At 44.4% G+C, this 25,227-nt stretch overlaps 2 protein-coding genes and 1 long non-coding RNA gene across 5 annotated transcripts in view; 2 read left to right on the top strand and 1 right to left on the bottom strand.

Moving 5' to 3' along the window:
• Positions 1–9,888, top strand: part of AFAP1L1 (actin filament associated protein 1 like 1) — a 62,248-nt gene extending 52,360 nt beyond the window's left edge. For both annotated transcript variants that reach the window (XM_042949584.1, XM_042949593.1), the window contains exons 16-19: positions 609–773; positions 3,228–3,406; positions 5,856–5,984; positions 8,012–9,888. In XM_042949584.1, the coding sequence (XP_042805518.1) occupies positions 609–773; positions 3,228–3,406; positions 5,856–5,984; positions 8,012–8,035 (497 nt within the window). In that variant the 3' untranslated portion in view covers positions 8,036–9,888. The remainder of the gene's footprint in view (positions 1–608; positions 774–3,227; positions 3,407–5,855; positions 5,985–8,011) is intronic.
• LOC122226459 lies at positions 7,868–12,248 on the bottom strand. Its single transcript, XR_006205637.1, has 3 exons — positions 12,110–12,248; positions 10,817–10,886; positions 7,868–8,031 (listed from the first exon to the last, which is right to left on the bottom strand). It is a non-coding gene; the product is annotated as an uncharacterized LOC122226459 (long non-coding RNA).
• Positions 12,249–12,399: 151 nt separating this feature from the next.
• Positions 12,400–24,964, top strand: GRPEL2 (GrpE like 2, mitochondrial). 2 transcript variants are annotated; one of them, XR_006205630.1, is made up of 6 exons: positions 12,400–12,561; positions 15,176–15,329; positions 16,328–16,409; positions 20,207–20,640; positions 23,803–24,119; positions 24,681–24,964. XR_006205630.1 is itself a non-coding variant. In XM_042949613.1 (4 exons), exons 1-4 carry the CDS (start codon positions 12,485–12,487, stop codon positions 20,569–20,571), a joined length of 678 nt encoding a protein of 225 aa, XP_042805547.1. In that variant the 5' UTR covers positions 12,400–12,484; the 3' UTR covers positions 20,572–20,652. The 2 variants fall into 2 exon arrangements, 1 of the variants encoding a protein (XP_042805547.1); XM_042949613.1 differs by lacking the exons at positions 23,803–24,119; positions 24,681–24,964 and having other exon boundaries at positions 20,207–20,652.
• The last annotated feature ends 263 nt before the right edge of the window (positions 24,965–25,227 follow it).

Genomic DNA, 25,227 nt, shown 5'->3' with positions numbered 1-25,227 from the left:
TTTCAGGAATAAAATGGGCAATGCCTGACTTTAGCCCAACTCCTTGATTTTCTATGGATCTGAGTTATATGTACCTGTCTCCTTATCTTACATATATCTGAGAATTGACTGTAAAACGCCCTTTTAAAGCTAAAGTGTGTTATACATCACAAAAATTTGTTTCTTATCATCATCTAACATTTACTAGGCACTTCTACAGATACTGTACTAAGTATTTTTCATGAACTATCTCATTCAAAACTTAGCACAATGCTAAGAGGCCAATTTGATCAATATCCACATTTACAAATGCAGAAACTAAGGCCCAGGGCATGGCACAAAACACCACTGTTCACTTTTGCCCTAAAGTCACACAACTAGTAAAAGGCAAAAGAGAACACAAACCTCGGTCTGCCTCGTTCCAAAGGCCCTGTTCCTAGTCTCTGTGCTCTCCTGCCTCCCTTTTGCTCCTATTTCCTTGGAGGATTCACACCAAATTTATCTTTTTAGATCTAAATATTCCCATTTTACAGATGGAGAAGTTGGGGCTGAGAAAGACACCAAGGTCACCCAGGTACCCTTACCAGAGGTCAGGAATGGGGGCCTTTTCCTGTCTTCTATCTCTGCAGGTGCCAATCAATACAAGTACGGTAAGAACCGAGCTGAGGAAGATGCCCGGAGGTACCTGATAGAAAAAGAGAGGCTGGAAAAAGAGAAGGAGACAATCCGGACAGAGCTGATGGCACTGAGGCAGGAGAAGAGGGAGCTGAAGGAAGCCATTCGGAACAACCCAGGTACCTACATGGGTGCGTCCTGGGCATTCAAGGTGGGGGGTGGGGCTGGACCTTGACACCTCCCATGGCAGAGGTCACCTGGTTATCCAGGACAAGTGGGCTTCTCCTCCCATTCTTCCTCCTCCTTATCCTCCTTCCACCTCTTCCTCAACATCATCATCATCATCCTTCCTAATGAAAGTGCCATCAATTTAAGTGCCTATTTAAGGGCCAATTTAAGTGCCATCAATTTACTGATTTGGGGTAAGGGAATGAAGACGCATCACAAAAATGTGTACACTTAAGGTAGCAAAATTTGGTCTGACTTTAGAAATGTTAACATGTGACAACAGAGTGTGACTTAGAATCAAGGAAATAGGAGATACCGTTTTGAGCCTCACATTAATTCACTCATTCACGGATGTGCTGAACACCCAGCTGTGTGAGACACTGGCCCTGGTTCTGGGATTGATGGACAGAGACATGTTCCCAGGATCCTCTTCGAAAATCCAGGGCCATAACCCCTGCAGACTCAGGCTGCTCTGGGCTCCTCTGCACCCCACTTTCCACTGTTTCTTTTGAATTCTCCCTGTAGCTGTAGTTTGGCATAATTTCAGCCTGAGGTTTGTACACACATGCTTGAGAGAACAGAGGTCTTTGTCCTTTATAAAATATATCCAAGGTCACATAGCCCCATGAGAATCTGATGGGACCTATGGACCCTTTCATAAGGAGGGAACAAAACCCCACAATTCACAGTGTTACAGACAATTGCAGCAGCCAAGAGCTTATGCGCCCTCACAGCTCACCCTTAGATTGCCTAAAAATCCATGAACCTGAGAACTTCTAGCTTAAAGGTTAAGACTTCTGTGGAGCCAGGAACCAGAATCTGTGGAAGGAAGCATAGGAAAGCAGTGTGGTCTCAATATACAAAACTTTTTATTTTTTTTAATGTTTATTTATTTTGAGACTGAGACAGAGCTTGAGCAGGGGAGGGGCAGAGAGAGAGAGAGAGACACAGAATCCAAAGCAGGCTCCAGGCTCTGAGCTGTCAGCACAGAGCCCGTTGAGGGGCTCGAACTCACGAACCATGAGATCATGACCTGAGCTGAAGTCGGCCACTTAACTGACTGAGCCACCCAGGCGCCCCAATATACAAAACTTTCTAAGAGTCAAAACAAGAGTTTGGAGCAGGCTAACTGTCCTCCTTACTGTGCTCAACTTTTTTTTTCTGTAACCCATCACTTTGTAATATTAGATTATTTATTCTATTTATTATTTTAATGTATTGTTTATTCTCTCTCATACACACACACACACACACACACACACACACAAATGTGAACTTCATAAAGGCAAACATTGCCTGTTTTGTTCACTGATATCCCAAGGGCAAGAACAGTGCCTGGTACGTAGTAAGCACTCGCTAAGTGTTTACTGAATAGATGGATGGATGAATGAATGAATGAATGGAAAGAATTCACCATTACTGGAAAATCCTCCAGTGCAGCCTCCTATTTGTCTCAGAGCAAAGAATGAATGGAGCTAACGTTTAAACCTGGTAAGGCCCACTGCAACTCTTGGCATGAAAAAGATACGAATATAGGGTTGCTACTTTAGACTGAATAAGCAGCAAACTGGAACCCCTGGTCAATGTAAAGCCCTGTGTTATAATTCAGTTACAGGTAAGAGAAACCAAAGTCAAATTGGCTTAGAAATGAAAAAAAAAAAAAAAAATCAGGGTGCCTGGCTTGTTCGGTCAATAGAGCATGGGACTCTTGATCTCATGATCATGATTTCAAGCCCCATGTTGGGCATAGAACTTACAGAAAAGAAAAGAAAGAAAAGAAGAAAAGAAAAATGTAATTGGAAAACTGAGCGATCAAGTATAGCAAGGTCCAGATATTTAAATGATGTCACCAGGAAGCATATTTGTCTAATTCTTGCTTCTGCCTTCCTGCATGCTGATTTCACTGTGTGGCCTCATGGTGGCATAATGGCTGCACAGCTCTACCCCTCACCCAATCCTCCCAGCCACCCCAGCAGAGAGAACTTCTCTTCCCAGCAGACCCCACAAAAGCCTCAGGATTCCCTCTGATTAGACCAACTTTGATCTCTAAACCAATCAATGTGACCAGAAAATGGAATTATGATTATGGGCCAGATCTAGGTTATGTGCCGACCCCCTGAACTAAAAGTGAGGTCAGCACTATCCAAACTATAGGGAATGGGAGGAGAAGGTGGTTTTCCTGTGGAAAATCAGGGTTCCGTATCGAGAAGGTGGGGAAATGGGTACAGGGCAGGTAAAAACCACACAACCCCGCACGGAGCTAGCACCCCAGGCCGGAAGTCCATCTCTTAATGGGGACAAAGGGCTGGGAAAGCCACAGGGCAGACTAGAAGCAGAGGCCCTGCCGAAGCCCCGGATGCTTCAAGCCAGGCTCAGCCGTTTCTCACTGATGTCTTTGGACCCAGGAGCGAAGTTAAAGGTCCTGGAGGAGGCCGTGGCCACCCTGGAAGCTGAGTGTCGGGCAAAGGAGGAGCTACGGATTGACCTGGAGCTGCGGCTGGTGGCCGTGAAGGAGCGCTTGCAGCAGTCCCTGGCGGGAGGCCCGGCCCTGGGGCTCTCTGTGAGCGGCAAGACCAAGAGTGGGGTGAGTGTGTGCCCTTCTGTGCCAGGGGCAGCTGCTCCCTAACACCCTCACATGCTATAGATCTTCAGGATCATTCTTTGTGGGTAGGAGTTAGGCTCAATTACAGATGGGAAAATGGAGGCTCAAAGCGGAGGGAAGGTGCCAGAAGACCCGATCCCAAAGAGGAGGTGGCACGGCTAGGGAGGGGGCTCCTGGAGCAAGTTCAGGCCTATCTGCCATTTGACTTTTTATCCTGAGTGTGATCTTAGAAGTAGCCTTTGGGTTATTGATAATTATAGCTATGATACATTGAAGAAGAGCAAACTTGTGTTGAACAGTAACATAGGTCAGTATAGCATTTGAACCTGCGTGACCTCATCATCTTCACAGCAGTCCTGTGACGTAGTGCTATGTGTATTTGTGCCATTGGATATACAAGGAAACTGAGGTCAGCAATGTCAAATGACTTACTCAAGGTCACTCAGTTAAGTGGGAGACAGGATTCCCAATCCAGGAAGTCTGACGCGGAGCCCTGTATTAGCCACGGTACACGTGCCCTCTCTCAGGGTCCCCAGGGTACGGGGCCGTCCTCGGGGGTTTGCATCCATTATCTCCAGCGCTCCGGGCAACCCTGCAAGGCAGATACTCTGACCTTGAATGAGACGTCCTCAGGGAGAACGTGGCTGCCCTGGGTCTCCATCACTACTGACGTTTAGGGCCACTAATTCTTTTTATAGGGGACTGCCATATGCATCGTAAGATGTTTAGAAGCATCCCTAGCCTCTGCCCACTAGACGTCAGTAGCTCCACACCCAGCTGACAACCAGAAATGTCTCCAGAAATTACCAAGTGTCCCCCGGAAGGGGAAAACTGCCCCCATTTAGGAACCGCTGGTCTAAAGTACCAGTGGGCTCATCTGTTATCCTTCCCCATAGCACTTAGCCACAATGTGCGTATACATATTATATGGATATGTGTGTGTGTGTGTGTGTGTGTGTGTGTGTGTGTGTGTGTGTCTTGTCTAATGTCTGTCTCCCCCCACGGGATTGTATTTTTATTAAAAAAAAATTGGACTATGGCTGTTTTGTCCTTATAGCCTTAGCCCTTTAGAGTCTGAAAAACAGTAGGAGGGCCACAAATGTTTGACAAATGAGTAAATGTTACGCCTGGTTTCAGACAAGGAAATTGAGATGCAGAGAGACTTATCTAAGTCTGAGCTGTCACTGGGGACGGTGTTCTCACTGTTGTTGTCTGAAGCCACGCTGTCTGCCCCTGTGCTTCCTCTCCGTGGGACTTTCCAACCTCATTTCCAGATGAAGAGCTCAGAGGACAAAGACAAACTCACTGAGGCCCGGTGGGAGAGCTAGAAGTGGTTCACTCATCCCAGCTGCTTCCTCCCACTAGTGTGCCCTGAAATTCACTTCCCAGGGGGCTTTTCCACTACTTTTGAGCCTTTGTTTAAAAAATTTTTACTTATTTTTTTTTTTGAGAGAGAGAGAGCAAACAGGGGAGGGGCAGAGGGAGGGAGAGAGAGAGAGAGAGAGAGAGAGGAGCTTAAGCAGGCCGCACACCCAGCACAGAGCCTGACACAGGCCCGACCCCACAACCATGAGATCATGACCTGGGCCAAAAACAAGAGTTGGACGCTTAACCGACTGAGCCACCCAGTTGCCCCTACTTTTGATCCTTTTGATGGTCTTTGGAGATAAAGAGAAGTCTTCTCTCAATTCCCTGCAGGCTTAGCTGTCAATATGTCACTCTTAAGGAACCATATCGTAGTAAGGTACTAAGCAACTATCTGGAAGATTTAAGAGGTGACAGCACTCTAGAAGATGAGAACGAGGGCCACCTGCCTGGGCGGTTCAGTAGGTTGGGCGGCTGACTCTTGATTTCAGCTCAGGTCACGATGTCACAGATCGCAAGATCGAGCCCACACTGGGCTCTGCGCTGATAGCACAGGACCTGCTTGGGATTCTCTCTCCCTCTCTCTGCCCCTCCCCCACTCTCACACGTGCACCCGCGCACACTCTCTCTCAAGATAAACAAACATTAAAACAAACCAACAAAATGGGAAGGAATGCAGGGCAGAGGTTAAGAGAGAGGGCTATGGGGTCCGAATCCTGGCCCTCCCACTTGCCAGCTATGTGACCTCGGGCAGTGACCCGACCTTGCCATTTCCCTTATCTGTAAAATAGTTTGACCGATACTAGCGTCTAGTTCATAGGTTTGGAAAGGCTAGAGGAGCTAATCCACGCAATGCCTGGTACATCGTGAGGGCTCAGTAATTCTAGACGTCATTACCTTTATTCTGAGGCCCTCAAGAGTCTTCCTCCCCTCACCCTGTTTGGTGCCGGCATGTCTGTGCTATTTGCACGTTTGCAAATACTCTATTTGCGTTCTTTAGAGGGCAAGCCAGGTGTGGGTAGCCACCCTAGACCTCACCTATGTAACTGCTTCTTGTCACCAACAGGAAACTGCGCATAAAGCCCAGAACAGTGCCTCAGAGCAACCTCTCCCTGTCAACTGTATTTCTGAGCTGAGGAAGAGAAGCCCATCCATCGTAACCTCTAACCAAGGAAGGGTGCTACAGAAAGCCAAGGTATAGCAAGCAATAGCTCAGCTAATTAAAATTCAGACACCGGGCAGCCTTCCGATGGAACCTCACCAAAAGCCAAAACATCATCTAGTTAGAAAGGCGGAGAAATGCCAGCACATCCACGCAAACTCAGGAAGTTTGCTCCGAGAAGGTCCTCAAATCTCGTTCGGTCCCTATTGACTCATTCTTAACACACAGTTCTAACAAGCTCAGTTTTCTGGTTTCTGAGCCTCCAGTGGGTTTGGGGACAGGAAAGGCCCCGTTTCATAGGTGAGGAAACCGATGAGCAGGAAGTGAAGAGACCTGTCCAAGGTTATGCAGGGCATCATTGCAAGATCTGGGCTGCAAACCCACCTCTTCCAATTCCAAGTCCAGGGCTCCCTCCATGATACTGGCCCACAGTCTGATCATCTTGGGGCCAGCTGTGCTACAGAACTTTTTGGATTTTAGAAAGGTAATATGGTACACAGACTGAGTATGATGAAAAACTCCAACAAATTCTCAGGAGGTCCCCTGTAAGCAAACACGTTAAAAATCTTACAAGGCACATGAATCTTCACCCCCTGTAGAATAAATAGGTTATAAACAGCCTCATATCAGTTCAGGTCAGGTTTTGCCACCAGTTGAGTTTGTGCCCAAACACTTTAGAAAAATTTTGGTTTTAGGGATTTCTGGATTTCAGAACTGGGCATAAGAAATTGTGGACTTGAAAATCAAACACCCGAGCATTAGGACATAAGATTAGAGAAGTAACCAGCCAGAGGCGAGATCATCTAGGCTAGATATCAGCAAACTTTTGCTATAAAGATCCGGATGGTAAATATAGGAGAGCCTGTGGACCACAGAGTTTCTTCCAGAATGACTCAGCTCTGCTGTTATAGCAGGAAAGTAGCCACAGACAACATGTAAACAAGATGGACATGGCCGTGTCCCAGGAAAACTTTATTTATGGACACTGAGGTTTGAACTTCATAAAATTTTCACATGTCAAGAAAAACCGTTACTGTTTTTATTTTTTATTTTTTCCGCACATTTAAAAATGTGAAAACCATTCTTAAGCTGATGGGTGCTACAAAAACATGCAGCGGGCCAGACATGGCCTGTGGGCCAGTTCGCTTCCCTTTGACCCTTGTAAGCCATGGAAAGAACTGTGAATTTTGTTTTAACATTCTGAAAGTCACTGGCAAGTTCCGGGCAAAAAATTTTTGGAGACGAATTACGTATTTAAAAGACCGTTCTGGAACAATGGTGAGAACTGATAAGGGGACAAGAGAGACCAGTCATCTAGATGAGAGATGAGAAAGGTTTGGTGGGGGTGATTTGAAGTGGATGGCTTTGGAGGTAGAGACGAAGGATTTCCTGGTGAGGATGTGGAGGATGAGGAAAAGAAAGGAATTAAGGGTGATTATTCCCGTCATTGCCCTCGGCAACTGCGGTGTAGATGGTGAACACTGGGGGAAGAGCAGGGTGGGATCGGGGAATCTTCCTAGCAAGAATGTTCGAACCATCCCTGTGAACCCTGGTTCACACCATCACCTCCAGAGCTGGCTGAAAATCCTTTTGCATCATTTAGGGGTAAAAAGCCAATCACTATTGGCCAAGACATCAGTATCCCTCTCAGATGAACCCCTATACAGCTCCAGGGGAAAGAATGGAGCCCTGTGAGCCCCCTGCCCTCACCCTTCCTTACCAAACTGCTTTGGTTTCTCTCTCATCAGCCTCCTCCTCCACACCAAGGTCCGGTGGAACAGCATTAGAGTCAAAAGTTGTCCCCATTCTCCTCTCTATGGGCCTCAGTTTCCTTGTCTGAGAAAGACAAACTATGTGATATTTGGGCCCCCCTGAAGATGAGCCCCAGTGTGGAGAAATGACTTACCCAAGGCTACAGAGAGCGAGTGAGACTAGGACCCATGGCTCTCTAATCTGGTCCGTGGAGATCTTGATATAATTAGGTGCAGTAGAATGTTTTTATCCTGCAAGTCACATGGAACATTCAGCAAACTGACCTGTCTTGTCTTTCTGTCCTTCAGGAATGGGAAATGAAGAAGACCTAGAAAGAGGGTGAAGATTTCATTCCTAAGGAAATACAAGACTGCATTGGAAACACTTTTTTCACCAGGAGATGCCAAAAGACTCGAAGTAGCCCCCACTCTCCAGGGCACCCAAAAGACCAGCGTTTATCATCTGCATGATTCTAGGGGATATGGGGAGGGAAGAAGTAGAAGGGAAGAGGGACACGGAGAGTGTCCTTATAACTTCACAGAGGGTGGAAAACGGGTGGAGGGAGACAGAAATCCGCACGGTTGCAAAGGTTTTGTGAAACGTCTTTGCCCTCTCTTCCGAAGAAGGAACGAAAGCACACGTGAATAAGTCCCATTCTCAGCATCCCATTCCCAGGCCTCAGGGCAAAGGAAGACAGTGCTGAAGCCGGTGGTACAGCACAGAGACAAGACTTGATCAGCTGATCACACATGGGCCTACTGGATTCATGCTGGGCATTGCCGACAACCACTGGACAACATAAATAGGCCGAACTATGAATAGAATTTCCCTGCCTACGTAAAGGTGGACGAAAGCTATAGACGACATGCAAATTCTGCACTCAGCCCTTTTGTGCCTTACAACCAGGCAGATGCAGCTACCAGAACCCCACAGTGGAGTGGTTTTCAAATTAGAGATCGGATATGCAGCAGGCAAGGGGAGGTTCAGCAGCTGACTTACTTTGAGCTCTTAGCGAGAGTGATGGGAACATTGGTTTCTAACGTCCCCAGGATGCTGCAGGCATTGTAGGGTGGGGCCATTTGTGGTCGGTCAAGTCCTTTACCTATTTCATGTGACACTCAGGCTCCAGGAGCAATGGTTAGAAATCCAAGTGATGCTCTTTATGTCTTTATCCTTATTTTGCACTTGGAGGCTCTCCCCGGTCTGCCCTTCCTTATCTGTTTATCAAGTAAAATCATCAGGGAGAATCAGAGGACAGTGGCTCACTTCTGCCATAGTGCCTTTTACTTACACTTGATACTTTTATGGGGAAGCAAGGACCTCAAGTCTGGGGCAGTCTCCTTGCTGTGCCACTCGCTACCTTCTCAACACTATAGGCGCTATTGAGGTCTTTACATTTCCTTCCAAAAACAGATAAGACCAGTTAACTGTTAAGAGCTCCAAGTTTAGCTCAAGGAGAGAGAAGGGAAATCCCAGAACAGCCTTTGGACACTTTGATGGAGGTCTCACACACTTTACCCTACCTAGGGCTTTACAAACGTGTGCCTTATCCAAACTTTACCACCCTTGGAGACAGCCAGGAACCAGAATAGGGAAAATAACTCTGACCAAAATCATCCAGCTGGCCAGTGGCAAAGCATAAGGCTTAGGGCTTATGAGCCTGGATCTACACAGGGTTGGGTTTGAGCCCTGCCTCTGCCACTGACCAGCTGGTGACTCTGGGAAAGTCACTCGCCCTCTCTGATTCTTGTTTTCTTTACCTGTGAAACCCAGGTTAATGGTTCTATTTTCCTCCCAGGACTATTGGGGAGATTCAATGAGATAATACATGGGAAGCATTTTGCATACTGTCTGAGAAACAAGAAATCCTCAGTCAATAATGGCTTTCATTATTAGCTAGATAACAAATGTCTGACTAAAAATTCTGCGTTCTTTCTACTGAAGAAATGATGTGTATATGGTTATTACAGCCACCAAAAAGCTAAAAGGCAACTAATCCATAACTGACAGTTTGCATCCAGATTCCACTTAAATATCTTCAACGAGAAAGGAGCTCACATCATCTGGATTGTTAATGTTCTTTTTTTAAATGTGGATCCTGGAATGACACCAAATACTCCAATTACATCCTCAGTGTGTCCTCAGTGTGTTATTTTGGGGTTGAGCATCTTTTCCCACTGATAGATGTTGCAACTTGTTGAGGGTGGGGGGAACACCACAGAATTAATAATAAGCATTTATCGAGTACTCCATGCATCAGGTACTGTGTCAGCCAAGGCCAGCTTCACGGGCACACAACCGGTGCAGTCACAAAGATGAGTAGAGCCCTGAGTTTGGTTTAAGGCGCTGCTGTTGCCCTCTTAATAATTTTTTTTAATGTTTATTTTTGAGAGAGAGAGAGAGAGAGAGAGAGAGACAGAGCGTGAGCAGGGGAGGAACAGAGAGAAGAGAGACACAGAATCCAAAGCAGGCTCCAGGCTCTGCGCAGTCAGCAGAGAGCCCAGTGCGGGTCTCAAACAAACGGACCGTGAGATCATGACCTGAGCTGAAGACCGACACTTAGCCGACTGAGCCACCCGGGTGCCCCTTTTGCCCTTTAAATTATGTAGCCAGTCCTGGTGCTACCTGATCACTTTTCCAGGCATTATCCCTTTAGTTTGCACTAAAACTCTGTGCGACAGTTTCTGGCATCCCAGTTTTCACAGGTGGGGAAAGTGAAGCACAGAGGGGTTATGTCACTTGCAGGAGCAACCCTTCCTCTGAGTTCCAAGGTTCTATTTCCTTCATGTCTTACCCCCCCCCCCAGCCCCCCACCCCCGAACTGCAGCATTCAGAAGCACACTAGCGCTTAATACCTAGATGAATGAATGGACGCACGTATGCAGCCTTGATGTTAAGTCAATCAGCTAAGAGAGTGCAAACAAAATGGCTAAAGCACAGAGGCCAGTCCTTGTCTGTGAAAATGCCTCGTTTGGTTGTTTTTTTCAAGGTATAGGCTCACGGCTCTAGGGTGGAGCTGAAGCTCCATCCTTCCCGACCCTGCCCCAAGTGTGGGGACTATCAGATTTCTGACGTCCCTGGATCAGTCGGGGACCCTGAGCAGGTGTACCAACCTCTCGGAGCCTCAGTTTTCTCAAATGTAAAGGGGATCATAATCCCTTCTGCACCCAGGCTGCTCTTCTCCTGAGACGAAAAGGAGACATAAGGTATTGGTTACAACACATTTGAGTTGGGCCTTGGACAGAATATAAAGATGCAAAAGTCTCCAGCTCTGTCCTCAAGGAACTTGCAGACCAGGAGAGAGAAAATCTGACCCAAATAGCTGCAGTACAAGTAAACCATGTTATGGTGAAGATTTAGAATAATGAGGACACACCTCCCATTCCTTAAATAATGTTGTTGTTGTTGTTTTTACCTTGGGGACTGTGCAGTAACTAGTCTAGCAACTCCAAGTGCCCTCAACCCCAATCACCAGTCTATCTTGTCAATTTTCCATATTAAATTTCTCTCAAATTCTTCCACTTCTTCCTATCTCCACTGACACCAACAATTCATTCATTCATTCAACAAACACCTGGTATGAACCTACCATGTACACCTACTGTACTAGACAGATGTCAGAAATCACAGCTGTGGACCCTCATGAAGCTCAAACTCTAGTTGGGAGAACAGAAAGAAAACAAATGAAATACTAATATGGAAACAAAAACGTGCCTAACACACCTAAAAGAGTAGCTACTTCAGATAGGGTGGTTACAAAGGTCTATTAAGGAGTCCCAGGACAAAATACAGCCCTCCCTTGAATGGACTAGTCCAACAGCTTGTCTCCCTACTTCTCTGCTTAGATCCAGCAATCTGTCATACGGGAGTCAAGGCCACCCGTTACACATGTAAAGGTTTTGTAACATGTCCCCACTGCAATCAGAGTAAGACTCAAGTTCACATTCAACAAAAAAATTTTGAACTACACCAGGACACTGTTCCACCGTTCATTGGAAATAGACAAGATAATCTCTGCCCTAACGGAGCTCACATTCTAGCGAAGGGAAATGAGAAAATGCATTTTAAAAACATAATAAAGTCAGAAAACAAGGGAATTGGAAGGGGAGAAAACAGTAAGAGTGATGCGGGAGTCGGGCTCCAATTTTTTAAATCCCTCGCGTGATCTGTTCCGCTAATCGTGTTGTGTTGCCCCTCTTCCCTCCAATATTTCAGCGGTTACTCGCAATGTTCTCTCCCTATTGACTGGGTCTTTGCAAAAGCTGTTTACCTCTACCTGAACCACCTTCCTCCTCTTTGCATCTACGCATCCTTCAGCTTTCAATTCAACTATTTTTCCCTCTGGGGGCAACTGCCCACACTCGGCCACATCATGTTCCAGGCTTCCGTGACACTACGCCCCTCACCTTTAAACACCGGTCATATTTTGACTTAATGCGTTTGCCTTCGTTTATTGTTTACAACTTTACGTAAGCCCCTTGAGGGTACAGCTGAGATCCCCCGTGTTCCCGGCGGATTTCTCGACGAACACGGAGCCTGAGTCCTACAACAGGAACCCACCCTACGCGCCCCACGCGCGGGGGACCGGAAGTGTCGCGTTCCGTCGGGGACACCGGATGGACACGAGCACGGCGCGCAAAGACAGCCGGAAGTGTGGCGTTCGCGACCCGGACCCTGGGCCGGGAGAGCCCGCGAAGGCTGCCGGGAAGAGTGGCATCTAGAGAATCTCGTCATTTGGAGCAAGTGCGCTTGCGCTGCCTCCGTCAGCCGGGTTCGGGAATATGGCCGCGCGTTCAGTGTGGGCGGTCCGGCGGCTGGTGCAGCGCCTCCTGGCCTCGAGTGCCGCGTCCGAAGGCAGGTAAGCGAAGCAGGCCGCGAGTGGAGGGTTGAGGGTAGTGCGAGACGAGCGAGCTGGAAGGACGGTTGTGGGCTGGAAGGGCGCGAGCTGATCCACCAAGCTTCTCGGCTGCTCCGATCGGGCGCTCACGGCCCCATTCTACAGAGAAGGAAACTGAGGCACACAGTCGCGCCCTCTTGCCAGGCCAAGGAAGGTGGGAAGAGCGGAGGTCACGTTCCTCAGGGGTGGCAACTCTTCAGCCCCGAGCGTCGATTGAATTGGGGTTGTACCTTTCCCGGCCTTTACTCCCAACCTCCCCAGCCAGAGTGTCCGCTGTTAAATTGGAATTCTCCCCGTTGACTCCCTGTGTGCCTCTGGGCCAGTCCCTTCCCTGTTATCCCGGCTACACTTCACCTGTCGGTAAAAGGAGGGCGTTGGACTTGGCCTCTCCAAACGGCCCTTCCACCTGCTCCCCGGAGTCTATGAAGTTCCATTTGCTGCTGCTTTTCACCATCGGCTGCGGCACCTTTTATCGATCACTTGTCATGCTGATTGTAGAACTCTATGGGTAGTTCTTTTTATTCTCCCGTTCAATCGAGAAAACTGAGGTTTAGAAAAGTTGAGTAACTTACCCAAACTCAAACACTCCATAATTGTGGAACCCAGCCCGAGATTCAGGGCTCTAGAATCTGCTCTTTTAATTAGTGAGCAGCGTTAATTCTCAGGAACGATTCCGTGTTTAACTGTTTCTTCCTGAGAAAGAATAAAAAAGAGTGAATTGGGGGATGGGTAAGGTTGGACTTCCTGAAGTGTAAATTAAGCCGCGGGGTCTCCGGGAATTTCACGTAACTATTTGTCACCTTTTTATCTTAACACACCTGACCTAGCTAGCACCCTGCCCTAGCACCCGGGTGTGAGGTTGAATTCAAGGTTTGCGGCTTGGTTTTTTTTGTTTTTTTTTTAAGTCTTTTTGGCAGTTTGTGATGTAGGTACTGACCAGAAGAAGAAAGTTTCCTTCTGATAAAATTTCCCCTCCATTTCTGAAGCAGGAGGAATTGAGGGGATCAGCCTCAACTCTCCTCTTCAGACTTGGGCTTTGGCCATATTCTCTCTCTCTCTCTCTCTTTTTTCTCTCTCTCTTTTTTTTTTTTTTTTTTTTTTTTTTTGGCCATTTTCTCTTTAAACTGGCCCTGGGAGTATTTTGACCTAATTTCAGTTGGATAAATGTAGGTTTGTTAGGGGGTTAGGAGAAAGGAGGTATTATTTCACCCTGTGTGATTTGCCCCAGATCTATGGTGATCATATTTTCTGAACCAAAAATGGAGAAACCATATATAATCTGACACCAGATTGTAATAGCAGAGCCCAGTCCTGGCCTGGAAGGAAAGTCTGGAACATAAAAGTCATCTTGCCCATAGCTTTATACTGAATGTTCCCTCTCCCTTTCTTGATGCAAACTCCTTTTCCCCCTTTAAATCTTTGCGTGGATGTCACCCCAGTGACTGCCCTTCATTATATGCCAGTTTATATACGTAAACTGTTTGTTTTAAAGACCTCTGTGCTCATGGGTTGAATTTTATTGATGATTTTACTTCAAGTCAAATTATGAGCATCCAGGAGGTGTAATGGAAACTTCCTTGAAGGAGGAGGCAGAACTGCTACAATCCAAGATTTATAAAGTAGCCCCTGCTCTAAATGTCTTTCTTTGTAAACAACTGTATGTCAGACATTTGAGCTGTACCAAATTCCAGATTACAAACATGATTGAATACAAAGATCTGTTTTATTCACCTGTTTTTAGTGCACCCGCTGGAATGTGTAGTGTTTTATAAGTATTTAATTGACGTGATTTTACAGAGAAGTGGGTTCCCAACTCAGAATTTCCCCTAACACAGGTTTTCTTCCATAAAAGCCTTACTTAAGCACTTGTGGTCAAGAAAGCTTTAGAATTCTAGGCCTGACTCCAGTTTGACACAGTCCCTTTACTAGGCTTAATTTTCCCCATTTGTGAAATGAAGGATTGAATCAGAAATGTATGGCTTTGTGTTTTGAATTCCTGCTTCTGGTATTGCCCTGCTGGTTCTGGGTATTAGAACTTAGTTTTCTCTTGCTGAGTTTTGTGTCCCCACTTCTGGCTATTTCTGCTGCCTTGTGTTCAGTACCGTGGTTCAGCTGAATACTAGCTGTGTGATCTTAAGCAAGTCATAAGCCTCTCTGAGCGTCAGTTTTCTCATTGATACAGTTGAGGTGATAATACTATTTCTCTCACACTCTGTGAGATGAAAATAAAACCCGACTTAGTAAGCCCTTTATTTATTTATTTTAATGTTTCTTTATTTTTGAGAGAGAGACCGAGTGGGGGGCGGGGGGGGTGGGCAGAGAGGCAGAGAGAGGGAGACACAGAATCCAAAGCAGGCTCCAGGCTCCAAGCTGACAGCACAGAGCCTGATGCAGGGCTCAAACCCACAAACCATGAGATCATGACCTGAGCCAAAGTCAGATGCTTAACCAACTGAGCCACCCAGGCGCCCCTTAGTTAGCCCTTTATAAGCGATCGCAGAGGGACTGACTGAGGGCACTTTGGCTTTTTGTGATAACATTTTTTTCATCATGTGCCACCTCCCTCCCCCTTTAGGGGATGGCTGCATCCTTTCAGCACTGCCACCCAGAGAACTGCTGGAGAGGACTGCAGTTCTGAGGACCCTCCCGATGACCTTGGGCCCTCTCTTGCAGAACGAGCCTTAAAGCTTAAAGCTGTGAAACTGGAGAAGGAAGTCCAGGACTTAACAGTGAGTAGATTTTATCTGTTCTTCACATCCTCTCTCTGGTTTAATATCTGCATAAAGTTTTCATGTCAGTGTTTTCAATTAAATTTCCTCTGATTGGCTCTTTACCTCTCACCCCACCTCCACCCTCTTGCTAGGTATGTTAGGCAAAATAGTCTATAGTCATTTAAAAACCTGTTGTGTCACAGTACGTAGATACCTAATGTTGTAGCTTCAGAGGAGGTACAGTGCCTGGCGTGTAGTAAAACTCAATAGATATTTGTTGAATGAATGACGTCGCTTATCATTTTACTCTGCCGATCAGACTGCATCTGGTATACTCTCCCGGTACTGGGTTGACAAACACACTTTGAGGGTGATAATTAGAGTAGTTCCAAAGCAAGACCACCCAGAATAGTGAGGAGGTAGGAAAGCAGGTCTTAGGAGAGCAATTAAAGGAATCAAAGATTGTAAGAATGAAAGAGGAAGAGATTAAAGGAGCTAAACATACCGTTGTCCTAGAGTTCAGTTCAATGAATGAAAGAGGGTGGCAGTATTGGCTGAGTGTGAAAAAGGAAGCTTTCTTTCAAGATAATGAGCTTGAAAAGCACGTGTTCAGAATAGGAGGCTAAATGACAGTCTGTCAGCGCTGCTATAAAGAGTAGGTTCCTGGGGTGCCTGGTTGCCTCAGTTGGTTGAGTGTCTGACTTATTTTGGCTCGGGTCATGATCTCACGGTTCGTGGGATTGAGCCCCGAGTCAGGCTCTACACTGATAGCATGGAGCCTGCTTAGGATTCTGTCTCTCTGTCTCTCTCTCAAAATAAAGAAATAAACACAAACACAAGAGAGTAGCTTCCTGCCTTGGCTGGGGATTTGGAGTAATTGATCTAAGATTCCTACAGTTCCTCATTTTTTTAATAAAAATCCGTCACAAGGGTGAAGGCTGTAAAGGTAGCAAAAACACTCTTTTCCACCAGCAAGCATGTTTTCTGATCATTTTCACTTTGCTTTTGGTGTTCAGATGAGATACCAGAGGGCTGTAGCTGATGGTGAAAACATAAGGCGGCGAACCCAGAGATGTGTAGAAGATGCCAAGATATTTGGTGAGAGATTTATTCACGATAAAAATTCAAATGCCTTTTTAGTTTAAGGATGCTTACTAGCAGTTTTGCAAACTGAACATAGTAAAAAACACAGCTGCATCCTAAACCAGTCCCTACCCTGCTCTTGTACCCTTGCCATATGCTTTCTGGAATGTTTATTGGGAATGTTGCCATGTGAACCATTTGCTACAATAATGCTTGCTTTTGTTTTGACCAAAACCTTTGTTATTTTATTTTTCAAGCACGTACGGGTAACATCCTGGGCCTTCTACATTCAATTCTGTTTAACTCATTAATGAAGAAGTGAATCATTAAGATGTTCAGAGGAGAATCCAAAGAGCAAGATGCATGAGTAATCAGGCATATTAAAATTTTCTTGATAGAAGCAAAATCACTCTAGATCCATAGAGCAGTAATCAACTGTATCTCTACCAGTTTTCACTACTATGGGCAATAACCATTTGCCTTACCATTAGTATTTACAACTTACTAAGTTATAAAATAACTCAAAGACGTATGGAAGCAGATTAACTCTGGAAGTTATGCTAGATTACATCTGTTTTTTCATTGATGACTGAAAAAGGTTTTTTGGTCCAATTTAAAGTCTTTCTTGGGGCTCCTGGGTGGCTCAGTCAGTTAAGCATCCGACTTCAGCTCAGGTCATGATCTCAGGTCATGATCTCACTGTTTGTGGGTTCGAGCCTCACATCGGGCTCTGTGCTGACAGCTCAGAGCCTGGAGCCTGCTTCGGATTCTGTGTCTCCTTCTGTCTCTGCCCCTCCCCCACTCCTGCTCTGTCTCAAAAATAAACAAACATTAAAAAAAATTTTTTTTTCTTAAGTCAGAGGCACCTGGCTGGCTCAGTCAGTGTAGCATGCAGCTTTTAATTTTGGGGTTGTAAGTTCGAGCCCCACATTGGGTACAGAGATTATTTAAAAATAAAATCTTAAAAATATATCCATATGAAGGCTGCACATTTAAAAAATATAAAAAATAAAGTCTTTCAGAAGTATTTCTCTGAACACACAACATCTTGTTCCAGATATGTTCGTGAAAGTGTTAGTAGAGGGCAAATCTGTGATTACTTGACAGTCTCACAATTTCATACAGACCATTGTACTTTCACTGCACATAGAATAAAGGTGCTTGATGGGCCCTTGGGTTCTTTCTAGTACAATCTTCTCTTATAGATGAGCTGAAAAAATTAATTGGTGACAGATAGAGGCATGAGTCCGTTGTCTCCTGACCCCCAGTCTATTATTCATTCCCCTGTATCACATTACCTCCTGTACTCTTCATTTATCTGCTGTTTGTGCATAGGATTCGCTTCATTCCTGTCCTGTCCATTCATTCCCCTCTTCAAACCCTAGTGCTTTGGCATAGCCTTCTGCTTCTCATTCAGTGCTATGGACATCACGTTTCAAGGCTTTGAGTATTAGCTAAGGACTGACCCCCAGATTGTATCACTGATAATTTCATCCACGTTTTAGTGTCTTATTTCCAACTGTCGGGACAGGGCTTAGCAAACTACAGCCTATAGGCCAAGCCTGCGACCTGTTAGTCAATAAATATAGTTCTGAATTTCATTGTTAAAAATTGGGGGAATTTATTGTCTCTTTAGTTAAATGATCACCTACATAAGATCCTTGGGTTTTTTCCGTCTTGTCCCACAAAGCCTAAAATATTTATATATGGCCCTTAATAGGAAAAGTTTGCTGACTTTGAGCAATTTCTGTAGGAATTTCTGTAGCAAATAAACCAACTGTGGTACCTGGGGAAGACTTCTTGCCTGCTTGAGGGGTGCAGGGTAAGTTGTCTTACCAGAAGTCAGGCTCTGATGAGTTTGGAACGGACTTCCATCAGTTTCCTCAAGACTTGATAAGGTTCCTAGGAACAAGCAAATATTTAGCTAAACCATAAAATAGTTTGGTAATCTATTAACTTATGGCGCAAAATGTGTCTAGCACTATGCCTGCCACGTAAGTCATTTGCCTGGATCATTTCCTCCTAGTGGCCAGGAATATTAGAAAAATTGAAAATTGCTCAGGAAGTCTGGAGGTAGAAACACAGTAGAAAGCTTTTAGTATGGAACACAGCATGATGACTCCTTCCAGGGATTGCTTTGTCTCAATAACTCACCTTCTCTTAAACAGATCATAAAGATTCTCCCCCACCCGCAAGAAATGATGCAGACACCAACTTCCTTTTGAAGTAACAATAATGAGAATAGAATCGGAGTTTGGACCCCACATTATATAAACAAGAGAACCTGGGCTTCTATTTCCCCAAATGCTTACAACTTGATTGAACAGGAGTTGGGGTTCTTTGTACCATGTTAATGTACAGTCAGCCCAGAAGCTTAGAGCTTTCAAAATTCTAATAGAGTGTATGTCTTCTTTTAATAGGGCATGCTTTGGATACCCCTGGTTGATCTTTATGAGACATTCTTTTCTCATTGGTGTTCTGATCTAATCGGCATACTTTTCAAGCCTTCGGCTAATCTCTTCTACCTTTTCAACTGATTTCATTAATAGCCATTAATATTTACGGCTGCCATCCCTGATGGAGGTGAGGGAGGTATCTTGTGGTACTCTGATCACACCAAGTCTGGTTCCCTGGAAATGCCTCCTGGTTTTACCCTTTTCCTCTCCTTCACCTCCTCCTACTCCAGACCAGGTCACACCAGCTGATTCCTTCGCTTGGCTCTCCTATTTCTTGTATCTTCTCTTCCTGCCCATCTGTCATGCCCCCAGCACCCCAGATCCATTTCGTATGTTATTATTAGACTAATTTGAATCATTTTATACTTGTTTTGCTCAAGATACTATAGTGAATCTCTGTCACCCAGAAGTTAAAGATAGAATCCTTACCTCTGTCAGTTATTCTTCTAGAATCTAGGCAGTAAGTCTGGGGAATCTCTTCTCTGTCATCTCTTTTATTGCTTCCCTGTGGCTGAGCTTCCTTTTTATCTCTGAGTACAGTTAAACTGGCTATCTGTTATGACACATGGCCTTAAAACTGCCCCTGGATTAAAACCAGAACGGAGTCTTTCACCCTTACCATTACTTTGCGTTATGATAGATACCTGTAATGATGACATTCCTTATCATTTCTGTAAGAAAAATCAAGATGCGGCATTGGGAATAATGAGATTTCTCAACAACTGAGTTTAGTTTCAGAACAGTTTTTGTGACTGAAAAGGTTAAGCAAGTTTCATGGCCCATCTCCAGCAAGTATACGTAACTTCGTAGCAGGCAGTTGAAGACTCACCTCACCTACGGAGTATCTTACTTTCCTGCTCCTATTTAGCCAATTCTCAACCATTCTTGAATCTCCCTTAGCATGGTCTTATCAAATAATTTTTGTATTATTGCCCCCTGCCCATACTCATGTCTTATCCCTATTGAGAATGCATGCCTTAGCAAAATTGAGACGTGAGAATTTTCAAAATGTACATAACTCAATATTAAAGGTGAATAGCAACAAAAATACAAGAAGCATTGACCAGGTTTTTAAAAGACAGATTTCTGATCTTCCCGTGTGTAGTCTTACCTAGGTCTTAGATTCTAACCATCTTCCCCATTTCCTGGTAGGCTTCCCGGTCATATGCCTTCCCAGAGAAACACTGGTTTGTCAGTTGGGTTCAGGTGGTAATTGTTGATCCCTGAGTCCTGTGTGGCAATCTTCCTACTTCTGGGGTGCCCAGTAGGCTAGCCCTTATGTGGGCCTTCCCCATACCCCACCCCCAAAAGCAAAGTGATTTCCTCACAAACAATAAAAGTGTGTGGTTTCTCTAGGAATTCAGAGTTTCTGTAAGGACTTGGTAGAGGTGGCAGACATTTTGGAGAAGACTACAGAGTACATTTCTGAAGAAACAGAGCCCGGGGACCAGAAGCTCACTCTGGAGAAGATCTTCCGAGGGTTATCACTTTTAGAAGCAAAGCTGAAAAGTGTGTTTGCCAAACATGGCCTAGAGAAGATGACACCCATCGGTGACAAATACGACCCTCATGAGCATGAACTCATCTGTCACGTGCCCGCTGGCGTTGGGGTACAGCCCGGCACCGTGGCATTAGTAAGGCAAGATGGCTACAAGCTTCATGGCCGCACCATTAGACTTGCCCAGGTGGAAGTGGCTGTGGAGTCTCAGAGAAGACTATGAAGGGACCGTGAGGAACTGGATGTTCTCCCAGAGTACAGTCACCTGTGTTTCCTTTATTTATTAAACTAGGTTTGTATTGTACATGAGGTACTTCATGTGATCTGTTTTGGATTTAGTCATATTGGCTTTATTTCTAAAATACTCTCCGGATTTAATGTGACCTATGTGGTCTCATCAGAAGTCTTGCCATTGGGCATTTGAACAATGTGACAAGTGATCCTGTGGCCTTTGTCCAAATCTGTTTAAGGAAATTATTTTAAAATTGGTACTCTGATGACTATCAATTGAAAATCTTTTTAAAAGATGGAAACGAGGATATGTTTATGTATTTTCAGCTAAATGTTTCTTTCTAATGGTCTCTGTAACAGGAATTATATAGGATCTGTTATTTCGTGGGAAAAGGAGATGGTAGGGATTGATTCAACGTCTGGGTACTTAGATGCTAAAGCTTCATAGAGTTACATGAATTTAGATCGTTTGGGTTGATTTTTATACACATAGATTTTTTTTTTTTTAGGACTTCCCCTTGTTATTTTTCTTTTAGCCACCTTTTGTCCTTGTAGTCCCCACCAGGTGGGCCATATTCACACTCATTGTCCCTTTCCAGTTCCCGTTTACAAGGGCTAGTTAAGGGCAAGGCAAGACTTGGAAGGCAAGGAGTATCAAGAAATTCAAGATACGAGGTCCCTTTCAAGCAAGTATGACCAAGAAACGTTGTGCTGTCTTTGCTGAGTTACCTTCAGATTTTCAGCTTCCCTGGGTATATAATCATTTCAGGGTAACTGAAGCAGCACCCATAGCCAATGATCCAAGTTGGTCTATATAAGTAATTTACCTACAGCTTTTCTCTCCACTAGCCCTTAAATCTTCCACTTCGTCAAATTTGCTTTATCATCCTTTATTAGATTATGCAGGGAGGTGGTCAGGACAAAAATAGGTTCCTACAATTTCTCATTTCATTTAGTTATGCTGATTTTTTTTTTTTTTTTTTTTTTTTTTTTTTTTTTTTGGTACTCACAAATCACTACCTCTCTCACACTGATAAACTTTGTTTTCTAGTTTTTGTTTGTCTTATGTCACATGTATTAATATCTAGCTGGAGTTAGTGAGACTGTGTGGTTTTGTTTGGTTGGTTGTTTTTTCTAGTCTTATACCTGGTGCTCTGTAAAAGATTTGGTCAGTAAATAAGTGAATGAATGACCTATGAATCAGACTTTAGAAAGGAGGTTAGTTATGGATTTGTGATGTTAGAAGAAGCCTTAATGATGATCTCATCTCACCCTTTCAGCTTCTTAAGAAGGAAGACATCTTTTAAGAACTGGACTCAAAAATGTCTAAAACCAGTAAACTGAATTTCTGTGAGGACTTGAATAAGGAATAACTAGATACTAACTTTAATCATTTAAGCTGCAACAGTTCTGTAATGAACGTGCAAGTGTGTCCCCAGCAAGCAAATGTCGTTGGAGGTCCAGATTGCATGGGTTCAGGTTTTTACGTCAGTTACCCATAAAGTAAATCCATTTCTAGAACTTTAGGACCCTATCCCGTGGAGTGGTAAAAGTTATCCTCTTAGACATCATAGATGGTTCTAGCACACTCCACACGTATCAATAAAACCATCCCCCAATGGGCCCTGCCATCTCCACCAGAATTAGACACTTAAAAAAAAAAACCAAAAAAACAAGTACATGCTTTTAAGAAGCAAACAAAAGACTGGTATAAGATTTTTAAAACCAGAACCGCTTTCTGCTTTCCACTAAGTATGTACTATAAACTTAATGAGCATCAGAGTTCACAATAAGAACTGGATTTTTTTGCCTTCATTCCTTTGAGATTGACCGACGGTGACAAGAAAAGGAGCCGATGACAATTACCTAGGTTTTCATGAGTTACGAGCTGTCATTTATCAGTGATTTACAATCACCATAATTTTAGGTATGGAATGTTCCAAGTACTTCAAGAGTTTTCTAATATTCCTTGCAACCTCCCGTTTTAGCAAGTAGATTGAGGAGAATTTTAGATTTTTTTGTTAGTAGTTACACAGACTTAAAAGTGTAAATTTAGAAGATGGGGCTATAACAGTAAGAATCTCAAAAAGTTGGGCTTTTGGGAGCCAGAACAGCATAAGAGAGCAGGGGCTCTGTAGGCATTGACTTGAATGTAAATCCCAGCCCAGTCTGTGTCACCTTGGGCCCCAGTCATCTCACCCTCCAGAGGCTGCTTCCTCGTTTGTACAATGATTACAATTCTCTCGCAGTACTGTGAGGATTGGATGAAATGTGTAAACTGTCTACTACAGTAGGCCCTCAAATATTTATTTTTATTACTTTTTATTATATATGTGGTTTTGCCTCTGTTTTTATAGCTGCCCTAAAGTCTAAGGAAAAGGGAAGGCTGGTTAAGTGATGCTTTTCTATAAAAAATTGTAGTTTAATCAATCACAGTGACTTATTTTCCTGCCAGCTTCATTTTTTTCTGTTGTTTTTTTTTTTAACATAAATCCACACTTTCAGACTGAAGGAGCAAGAAAATTGTGTCAGTGCTCTTATTATTTTCATCTTGACGGGAAAGCGAAAAGACATTGTAGGCCTGCAGTTGTGTAAGGAAGCTTTGGCTCACTTGAAGAGGGGATCTTGGTGTTTTAGTACATACAGTCTAACAGTCTACAGATCTTTTACAGATTTTCTTCACAGCCATAAGGGAATCAGTTTGATACTGATAAATTAATTGGTGCTCTTTCATGGCGAAGGATTGATAAGTGAAGAAAGGGTCTTGAACACTAAAGCAAATTAAATAGGGATATTCAGAAGCAACTTCAATAAAACCTGAGTTGATGTAACCGCAGATCATGTGTTTAGTGTGTTTGTCTGTCTAAATGTTGACATTATGGCCACTGCATTGATTGTAGACCCATCTTGGTGATGCACCGTCAAGGTTCCTTGAGATCTCACAGCAGCCCAGCTATGTGCATGCAGTGAGATGCAGGCATCACACACCCTGCCTTGGGGTTGAAGTCTTACCTGTTTCCCTGCCTCCTTGCCTTGCTTCATTCTGATTTCTCCGTATTTCTTAGATCTGGACTCCTGCTTCTGCCTTCCTCTCTGTCATTGCCTTATTTTCTTATGCTTGTTTCTTGGTTCTAATTGTATTATCTGCTTCGGCCGCTTCACTTGCTAGGCTTCTGATCCTCCCGACCAAATTACTAACATGTGGCCTCATTCTGACTTTCAGCTTCCACGAGTTCTTGCCAAGCTCTACCTGGCTTTGTCCACACATCTGCTCAACTGGTTTCCACATACCTGGCCTAACTGAGTGGCCCTTCACTCTTAGAGCTCAGCCATCAACTTAAGAGCAAACTGAAGGGCCTGTGAAGTGGAACGGGCCCTAGCTGAGCTTTCAGCCGATAGCCAGCACCGTCTTGCCAGGCCTCTTGGGGAGCCATTTTGAAAGTGGATCCTCCAGCCCCTAGTGGAGCAGCTCCATCTGATACCACATGGAACAGAGATGAGCTGATTGGAGTCCTGCCCAAGCGCAGATTTATGGCCAAAGTAAGTGATTGTTACTTTTAGCCACTAAGTTTTGGGGCAGTTTGTTATGCAGTAATAGGTAATTGATAGAGTCTCCCAGCTTCACTTCCAGCCTCACTAGTCTTGCACCTCGGCCACCAGAATTCTCCCTCCTTGCTCTTATAGCTCTTTTGAACTTGTCCCACAACTTCGGTGTGCTCACCCATTATCAATGGGTTTGTTGTAGGATGGAAAGAACTTCCTAATAGAAGAAAACACAGCTAAAGTTTCTAGAGTTCACAAAGACCTTAAAATTAAAAGCAAAGTAGAGTCAAGAAGTTGAATTTTAGCGGTACCTGGGTGGCTCAGTTAGGGATCCCACTTAAGCTCAGGTCATGTTCTCATGGCTTGTGGGTTCCAGCCCCATGTCAGGCTCTGTGCTGACAGCTGGGAGCCTGGAGCCTGCTTCGGATTCTGTGTCTCTGGCTCTCTACCCCTCCCCCACTCCTACTCTGTCTCTCAAAAACAAGTAAACATTAAGAAAAAAAAATTTTTTTTAAGTGTTGAATTTTAGCTCCTTTCTCCTTTTGTCCACCATCGCAGTGTGTTGTGCGATTGACTGTTCTCACCATGTCTTCTCACGAGACTTTCAGTATCAAGTGATTCCTGGCTAAGGAACAACAGCAGAATCTTCCATTCTCTAGTGGATTTGGATGAAAACTGGTAATAAAATACACAACTCCAAGAGGAGACATTAAAGAACCACACTGGGTCTCTAAAAAAAATCCCACGTGAGATGGCATACATACTTATGCTGCATGAACGTCATTTGCTCATATCCTATCACTGTAAACTTCTCTACTACCTGAACAATAGACATGTTTTATTTGGAAAATGATTTTTCTCTGTTCCTATGCTTCTGCACCAATAGATTGGTTCAGTAATAAATATGTGAGAACTTTTTTTGGGAAAAAAAAAAAGTTGAAATTTAAAGTTAATAAAATTTACTCTACTGTGAGAAATAAGCCCACTGCCCCAATCAAAGCGGGGACACGGAGCCTCGGAGCACAGTGAAGCGAGGCTTTAATGAACGTTCCTGCATGAGCGGGTGTCTGAGGGAGAGGCACACTCCGGGCGGTTACAGCAGGCA

This window comes from Panthera leo, chromosome A1 (assembly GCF_018350215.1).
Source record: "Panthera leo isolate Ple1 chromosome A1, P.leo_Ple1_pat1.1, whole genome shotgun sequence".
Lineage (NCBI taxonomy): Eukaryota > Metazoa > Chordata > Mammalia > Carnivora > Felidae > Panthera > Panthera leo.
The sequence above is the reverse complement of the archived record's forward strand: the minus strand, read 5'-3'. Positions and strand labels throughout refer to the sequence as shown.